General features: G+C 36.5%; 1 protein-coding gene across 1 annotated transcript in view; it reads right to left on the bottom strand.

The window, feature by feature from the left end:
• Nucleotides 1-6654: 6654 nt before the first annotated feature.
• LOC124966206 (zinc finger protein 879-like) overlaps nt 6655-9668 on the bottom strand; it is a 43142-nt gene continuing 40128 nt past the window's right edge. Inside the window, exons 4-5 of the mRNA XM_047527251.1 lie at nt 7234-7727; nt 6655-7149 (exon numbers count right to left, since the gene is read on the bottom strand). Coding sequence (XP_047383207.1) covers nt 6655-7149; nt 7234-7727 — 989 coding nt within the window. The remainder of the gene's footprint in view (nt 7150-7233; nt 7728-9668) is intronic.

Here is a 9668-nt window from a genome sequence, read left to right as displayed (position 1 = left end):
GTTCAGTAAAATTAAATATATATATATATATATATATATATATGGATAACTGGAGAAACTCTACAAATGAGGTTTGATAGTAGATCATGATGTTTCAATGCCCCCTTCCAAATTAGCCCATGATACCCCAACCAGTGTGGATTTGAAAAAATCGGATATCATCTCTTAGGTTAAATATCCCTCATCTTTATAGTGAAGTACCTGTCTCACAGAATGTAAGAAAATGTAAGAATGAAAAGGTTATATACATCTTTTCTTTATAATGGTTTTTAACACTTTTCAATATATTAAACAACAGATGTTTTAGTGATAGAATCCTTTTAATAATAGAAACACTTTTAAGTATGTGCTCTTAATTGTGAACTAACAGTAAGTGCAAGCAATGCACTTTAGTTGACATCTTAATTGTAGCCCTTGCCTCTTGTCCTCATGCAGGCTCCTGTGACTCTGAATTAGTCTGTGAGAACTGGCAAATGGCCCCAGGATATTTGAAGATGGGTGTTATCTTCTTTACCCAGACTGTGGTTGGGATTCTGGGGAATTTCTCTCTCCTTTGCTGCTATCTCTCCCTTGACTTCTCTGGGTGTAGGTTGAGATGCACAAATTTGATTGTTAATCACCTGATTGTAGCCAACTCCCTATTCCTGCTCTTTAGGGTAGTCCCACAGACCATGGCAGCTCTTGGCTTTAGACATTCTATCAGTGATCTGCGTTGCAAATGTTTTTTCTATGTTCACAGGGTGGGCAGGGCTATGTCCTTCAGCAGCACCTGCTTCTTGAGTGTCTTCCAGGCCATCACCATCAGCTCAGGGACTCCAGGTAGGCAGAGTTCTAAGTAAAAGCTCCCAGATACACTGACACCTCCATATTCCTGTGCTGGATTCTCCACCTGCGGGTAAATATCATTTTTCCTATGTATGTGACTGACAAGGTAATAACAATAGCATAAAAAGAAGAGATTCTGGATATTGCTGTGGTGGTGATTATGACAAAACTGGAGAGGCAGTAAATATAACTTTGTTGTCTTTCTCTGATGGGGGATCATGCCCTGGGCCAGTGGCTAGATGGTTCTCATTCTGTACAGGCAGGAGCAGAGGTTCCAACACCTCCATGCAACAGTTCAACCCCAGATCCTCCCAAGTCCAGATCTAATTAAACCATTCTTCTTTGGTGAGTACCTTTGTGTTTCTGTATACTCTCCCATTCACCTTGCAAGTTTGGTGGACTGTTTCTAGTAATCACAGTTGTTGGTGAACATCTCTGACTCAACCAATATGTGATTCTCTACTCTCAGCCCCTTTACTCTTATGAGCAGACACACCAATGTGTCTCTGCTCTGCTGAAACAGACCTTCTCCTAGTGTCCTCAGAAACATGTGACATGTATGCACCTGTAACATGTTCTGCTGGTTATTTACACATCTCTCTAGAACCATAAATACAATCATGTCAAAATCAGAGCATAAAAAATTGTCAGTGTACACACGATGTATAATTGTGTTACTGTTTGTGTGCATGTATTATTATATGTAAGTAGGCATATCTTATGAGACCTTTCTTATCAAGCAATATTGAAAATTTACATGTAACAATTTAAGAAAATATGAATTATATCAATAATGAACTGCTATATTATTTTGCACTTTTATTTCACATATATACCAACTGTGGTTTCTGATGAATGGCTAATATCTCTTCAAATATTTGACTGAAAATATTTGTTCTCTACAGTAAAATTTTATGTGTTAAGTAAAATAATGGAAATAGTTGGAGGTAGAGTTATCAACTTACTGTGCTTTTTGTTATTCCTGCTATGTTCTTTTTAATCTTAACCTCTTTTACTTTCAACTCAACAGAATCCTACATTTCAGATATTTTTATTTGAAGGTGTATAATTATAACATGTTTAATCTAGTAAATAGCTTATTATAAAACATGATAAAAATATTAAGGAATTTTATACCTGTCGATAATGATAGTTTTACTAATTACACTATTATAGTATTTTTATTTTACTTCCTTTCACTTTAAATAAATTCTGACTTGAATATAAATATTTAACAATCCATGCACAGATTGCTACTGAAGAGCACAGTGGAATTTTCATAACTTAGCACAATGCCATTTGAGTGTTTTCTGGAAAACATCAGTATATTATCAGCTCAGAGTTCTTCATGATCCTTGCTGGTCACTCTAATCAAGGGTGACTACCATTTCTGCACCATCAGCATGGAGCACTATAACTGCTTTTTTAATTTGTGTAAATATCCAGCAGGAACTCCTATTTTTGTGACTTTAAAATCTATAGGTTGTTTTAAATCCACATCTCGTTAAATATAATTCCCAGTCCTTTTACAGCCTGAATTCCAGTGTTATGTCAGCTTCATTGTTGTTAAGTATCTACTGCAGATGCACAAGTGAGTGTTTTCAGTGGCCTATTAGGAAGAATGCTGGGTTGATAAATTCTAGAAAGTCTTTCATTGACACATAAAAAAACTCGCTGCCCATACACATAGCTGTGGAAGTGGTGTGAAGATGTTTAAATGTCTTTAAATGTTAGGTGACTCTGCCAAGTATGTTTGTAAAAGGTTTGTATGAATGCCACTCAGTTTCAATGTGTACTTCACAAAATCGGGACTGCAAAGAACTGACGGAGCACCCATGGATCCTGCATGTTCCTTCCTCACTGATGCTGAGGACTAGATTCCATTCCAGTAGGAACTGAATATCACATTGTTGTCCATGTATATCTGTCACAACAGGAATATTAGCAATATCACAGCTCACAAAGTCATGGTAAAGATTTATCCCACACAAAGGACTGTGAGGAAAATAGAATGGAGAGCTGACTGTGATATGTAGGGGAGAAGATTTATTTTTAAAACTTAATTTTGTTCTGGAATTTAGATCAATGGTAGAATGCTGGCTCAGCAAGCCTAGCGTACTGGATACCTTCCCCAGCAACACACACAAAAAAGTTATTCTTGATTGAAATAAGAGGTTATAAATACACAAATAATTGGAAACAGATGCATTAGGCAAGAACATCAGATGCAAAGTTTGTAAGTTCAAAATATATAAGATTACAGAAGGAAAAGTGAGTAAGTCCCAAGTCCTAGGACAGACTAACCTGAGATACTGCCTTCTCTTCCTCTTCCTTCTGTTCCTGGTTTTCTTGAAAAATCAATACTTCCTAAGGCTCTGCCTTTAAAGTCATCAGCAAACCTCTTCACCTCCTCCAAACACCCACTGTACAAGGCCCTCACAAAAAGAAAAGGCCTCACTCCACTTTCCTTTTTTACAAGAGAGGTTCAGGAACAGTGAGCTCATATATGGGGACCAAAATGGGAGCTTCTCTTTCCTGCTTTCAGGTTTACTCCATGCCAGCAAAAGGAAGATTTCTGCTGCAGTAGTGAAACTATGGGCTATACTGACTTGCACCTAACACAGTTAGGCAGAGAAGGTCCTGTTACCTCCCTTTGGAAAAAGGTCTAAACTCATCTGTCATACATAGCCAGAAACCCTCATGGTTGACTCTTGGTCTCACTTTGAATTTCTCTGTGGCAGTTAATTAAAACAACATTGATATTTCTACCCAAATTAATATACTGAACCTCTGGTGGTAAAAGAGGAGAAAGTATTTTCTACAAATGATCATGGGATCCTGATTGGGACCCTGGATTGAGGCCACTTAGTCAAGTCTTGCCCCTGGAACTTCCATGTACTTATTAATCACTTGATATCCTCAGCCCTCTCTAAGAAATTGCAGTTCTGCAGACTTGGAGTGAAACCCATGAACTGGTTTCTTGAAGAACTTCCCTGTTGATGGCAATGTTCTTCCTGCATTCATGCTTTGGCTCTAGTGAATGCGGGTGTTGCACACAGTATTCCCCTCTCATAAATATATTACACCAACAAAAATGCTAATACCATTGGATCCCATCAAAGAACTTCAATTACCACCCTGAGTGGTAATTTATTTAAAAATAATAAAAGATGGAGAAGGAAGTTGCCTGGAAAATTTTCATTTTGAACAACAACATGTACATGTACACTAATGCAATGTTAATAAGCTGTACTATGGTCACAAGTATGTTACAGTATCATCTGCTACAATCTGTTATATTCTGAATTAATCTACTACGGGGTGTGTACTGAGTGTTCCATAAATTCCACAAGTATTAAGATGTTAAGGTCCACCTTTTCCTCCTTTCTTAGTTCCTTATTATTGTTTTAAATAAGTTACATAAAGTAAGAGATAAGAAAAAAATGGTGCTAACAAAACTGGAATAAAATATGTAGAGGTATAAAAATAGATCCCTAAATTTCACCCTGTACATAAGTCAAATCAAAATGAATCTAAGATTTAGGAATTAGACAGAAAAGTTTGCAACTATCAGAAGAAAACATAAGGGGATAGAGGGGATAAACAGTGTGTGTTAAAAATATTTACTGTAATATGCTCTTTAGGCTTACATCTTCAACTTCACTCCTGAGTACTACCAAACTTCATAAAAACTTCTCTCAAACCCCCATGCTGTCCACAAAAGCAACATATCATGAACTTGGAATATTAAATCACATATGATTTTTTACTCAATAACATGAAAGTAGACAAATATAGGATTTGCATGTAGAGATTCTGAACCCTGAGACATTGTGTGTGGGAGAAATTAATCTCTTGCAGAATAGTATACACCTAGGAGGTTTCTAGTCTTCTAAAATCTCTATTTTCCTTTGTTCCAGATAGCAGATATGTGCAAAATTATACTGGGTAAACTTCATAAATATGATATAAACTCAGAATATATGGAATCAATTATGCTTCAATATTATTTTTAGCACTCACAATGCCCTCTTTAAAAATTTGACTGATTTGAAGAAAACTCTCATTTGAATTCCAAGAGGTCTAAAAATAGGAATACAACAAAAACTACTCCACTGTATTTTACTGACATGAGGGTATAAGCCTTTGAAGTGATCTGTTTGCAATAGACTGAAATAAATTGGGAAGGTTTAATGTTGGTGAAAAATAGTATTTTCATTGAAATTCATGTTAAAAATTAAAACACATTGATCTTTATTAATGAAAAAAGGTAGAGTCTAAATGAAGGATGTTAAAATCCACCACATGTGGCCTTGTGAAAATTCAGATCACTAGAACTGAGGAAACATTCATTTTCTTCTACCTTAAGGATGTTGCACTTCTGCATTCTCCATGTTGAAAGAACAAGGCTAAAATGATATTAAGTGTCAAGCTGAAATATATTAACTTTTGCAAGAAGCATTTTCGAATTTCTATGGTGACAGGTGAAATTTTTCATTCATCTAACATTAAATAATATTGAAGACTTCAAACACACCCCACTATGAATATTTATCAATATTTTCATGCACTGAAGAGTTCCTTTCTTCTTCAAGAATGATCAGTAAAATGATTCATTTCAAATACTCTGAACTTTTCTCAATTTTATGATGAAGAATGATGCCCTGAAATCAAACTCCTGACTGGTCTGAATCCTACCATAATTCAAACACAAAGCAAGCCCACCGATGGATGGTCTTCATGTACTTTACACTTTAACTTAATTGGTCATGAAAACGAAAATTAATGATGCCTCTCTATTATGCAATGGCCTCTTCAACCTCTGATGCAACAAACTGACGTTGAGAATTCATGTACTCATCAAGAAATAAGATGTAGCCAGGGCATATTTGAGTGTGAAATTAATCTCCAATATATACAGTTTGAAATAGCAGATATTGCGCAGACAAGAAAAAGGTATCTGTTTGATATAATTATACAGAAAAACTTGTCTTTGATTCTTTGAAACAGAAAAAGTCATGCAGTTTTTATGACTTTACATTCTTCTAATACTCTAGATGAGCATAAGATAAGAAATTATCAGTGCCTTAGTCACTTTTAGCATACCACTCTCCTTGTGTGTTGACATTTTCTGCTTGATGAAATAATTCCACACATTTATTATATATAGAAAGTTATTTTTCCTATGAATCTACTGACAATCTCTTCTTTGACTATTTTATGAGACCTTTTCACCTGCATTTCCGTATGGAGATGTCTAATACGATTTCTGTGACATTGTGTGTGGTGGGAAAAAATGAAGTTTTTTTCCCAGATGTTTACCCTTACAAATTTTCTCCCTAGTATAAACTGTCTGATATCAAATAAGGTTTGACCATTGATTAAAGGAATTTTCACATTATTTGAAATTGCAGGATGTGATTCCAATACACATTCTTTAATGATCCCTAAAGTGAGATGTGAGATGAAATGTTTTGCCACATTCTTCACATTTGTAGGGTTTCACATCTGTATGGATTCCCTGATGCACAACAGGAAGTGAGAAATGAGTAAAGGCTTTTCCACAGTGTTCATATTTTTAAGGTTTCTATCCAGTATGAATTATCTGATGCACAAAAAGATGTGAGGCACAAGTAGGAGCCTTTGAATAACGTTCACCTTTGCATGGTTTTCCTCTATCATGACTTCTCTGATGCCTCAGAGTCTTGAAGAAATGAAGGCTTTACCACACTCTTTACATTTGTTGGGTTTTCCATTGGTATGCATTCTCTGATAACAAGTTGAAGAAAAAACAAAGGCCTTTTCACAATGTTCATATTTGTAGGGTTTCTATCCTGTATGTATTCTCTGATGCACATAAAGTTTTGAGGAACAAATAAAGGCTTTGCCACACTCCTTACATTTGTATAGTTTCTCTCCAGTATGGATTCTCTTATGCCTACGAAGTCCTGAGGAATAAATGAAGACTTTGCCACACTCTTCACATTTGTAGGGTTTCTCCCCAGTATGGATTCTCTTATGCTCAAGAAGTCCTGAGGAAGAAATGAAGACTTTGTCACACTCTTGACATTTGTAGGGTTTTTCTCCAGTATGGATTCTCTGATGAGTACCAAGTTGTGAGGAACAAATAAAGGCCTTTCCACAGTGTTTACATTTGTAAGGTTTCTCTCCTGTATGTGTTCTATGATGCACATAAAGACTTGAAGAAGCAGTGAAGGCTTTTCCACACTCTTTACATTTGTAAGGTTTCTCTCTAGTATGGATTCTCTTATGTTCAAGAAGTCCTGAGGAATAAATGAAGGCTTTGCCACACTCTTCACATTTGTGGGGTTTCTCTCCAGAATGGAATCTCTTATGCATAAGAAGTCCTGAGGAAGAAATGAAGGCTTTGCCACACTCTTGACATATGTAGGGTTTCTCTCCAGTATGAATTCTCTGATGAATATAAAATTTTGAGGAATAAATAAAGGCCTTTCCACAGTGTTCACATTTGTAAGGTTTCTCTCCTGTATGTGTTCTATGATGCACATAAAGACTTGAGGAAGCAGTGAAGACTTTGCCACACTCTTTACATTTGTAGGGTTTCTCCCCAGTATGCATTCTCTTATGCCCAACAAGTCCTGAGGAAGACATGAAGGCTTTTCCACACTCTTTACATTTGTAGGGTTTCTCCCCAGTATGCATTCTCTTATGCCCAACAAGTCCTGAGGAAGACATGAAGGCTTTTCCACACTCTTTACATTTGTAGGGTTTCTCCCCAGTATGCGTTCTCTTATGCCCAAGAAGTCCCGAGGAAGACATGAAGGCTTTTCCGCACTGTTTACATTTGTAGGGTTTCTCTCCAGCATGAATTATCTTATGTACCACAAGATGTGAAGAACTAGAAAAGGATTTATTACAATCTTCGACTTTATCACATTTATCTCCATTATGTATTTTCTTCTGTTGTTCAAGATTTGAATATAGAGTAAATGATTCATTATATTCCCTGATTTTCCATGACTGTTCTTCAGTGCATATTGTATTATGTCCAACTTGGTTTGATGACTCATCAGAGGATTGTCTATATTTGTCATCTCTATGTCTGCTGGACATTTCTCTAGTATTAATTTTCTCATGCTGCATACACACTGAGGACTGACTAAAGAGTATGCCATATTTCTTACATTCATAAGCCTTCTTTGTAATCTGGACATTTGGATGGGTGAGAGGTTTTGAGCACTGATCAAGTACTTCATCACATTTTCCCCACTTCTCATGGCTCTCTGTAAAATGAGAGCTCTGAGGTTCAGGGTCATCTGATTCATGGTTAGAGTTTTCCCATGATTTCTTGTGTTGATGAGTTCCCTGCCTAACATAGGTATGCTCACGTTTACTTAGGTTAGATCCCTCAGCAAGGACCACCCCAGTTTCATCATGGAGGTCAATTTTTTCACCATTACCAATGAGCTCACATTTTTTAAGAAACATTTTGCTGACACTGGCCATCTGATTTTTATGTAAACTGCTGATATTTGAACAAGGTTGAAGGAAGTGTTGATGGGGGAATAACAGGCATTTGTTAACACAACTACCACTCAAATCACATTGAGATTTTTCTTCTGTGTTTTGAGGTATCTTGTCTTCAGAAATATTTGAATGAGAGTTAAAGCCAATTCCACATTCAAAATGACTCAGTTGATCCTTTGCTTCATAATCTACATTTCTTTGCTGATTTGCTAAATTGTTATTCTGAATAAAGCAATGTTTCCAAAGTGGACGTACATGTTTACTCACAGACGTACCTGAATAAATTCCTGTCTCAAAGTCATTTCTTTGGGGAGATGCCTGATGTTGATCTTCTCTCCCAGTTCTGTCAGAGGGAGATGCTGCATAGTGGATAGTTCCATGACCATCTCCTCTCTCTTCTTCACACTCACCCCTAGTCCCATGTTTACTGAATTGTAAATTCTCAAGATTCCTAATTTCATATCTTCTATTTCTTACTTTCTGGAATGAATCTTGGATATTATCTTCTGGTAACCATCCATGAGTTTATAGGAAGACATAAGTAAAATAAACCAATATTAGAATGTATCCTTCTTACTGGATTCAAGTGAACAAACATACTTTACAAATACAATGTACAAAATTCTACCAAACAGAATACTGAGAAGATGAAAAACAAAATATTCACTCCTTTCTCCCTCCATATTTATAGAAACTGAAAAGCTATACATTGACAGAATTGCCTGTATATAATCTCCAGACATTGAGTTTTCAAGACTGCAGGTGATAACACACTAACAAAAGCCACAGAAGAAAGGAGAGTTGGATCCATTTCCCCACCACAGCACCTCCTCCTAAAATTAGCATGGTACAACTAGCAGAGCTGCCTCCACACCTGTCTTGTTCCTCAGAAGATACAGAATTCTGGAAAATGGGTCTAAATTCTTGCTTACATGGAAGCTTTCTGCAAACGATTTCCCTGACCTGTTGTGCCAAAGAAAATGGGTATATTTTGGAAGATGTGTTGAGTCAGGTAAGACTTGAGACAACTGGTTATAACAACAGAGATTCCCATTTAAAGAAGTTGATGCAGACAAAATGAGAAAAAGTTAGACCAGAAATAGGCAAGCAGGTAAAGGGTCTCAGAGAAAGAATCAACAAAGTAAGGACTGGGAAATCAAGCTTCTGCACTCAGCTGGGGCTAGCCACAGTGACAGTTCCTTACCAGCTCCTAGACATGACCAACTCTGAAATACAATTCCTCTAGGGTCAACAGACACTCATATTTATCCCTGTGTTAATACAAATTAGAAATCACTTTTCTCGAGGCTGGCTGAAGGAGAAATTAGAGTTGA

This window comes from Sciurus carolinensis, chromosome 16 (assembly GCF_902686445.1).
Source record: "Sciurus carolinensis chromosome 16, mSciCar1.2, whole genome shotgun sequence".
In the NCBI taxonomy this organism is placed as follows: Eukaryota; Metazoa; Chordata; class Mammalia; order Rodentia; family Sciuridae; genus Sciurus; species Sciurus carolinensis.
This window is presented reverse-complemented; position numbering and strand designations above follow the sequence as displayed.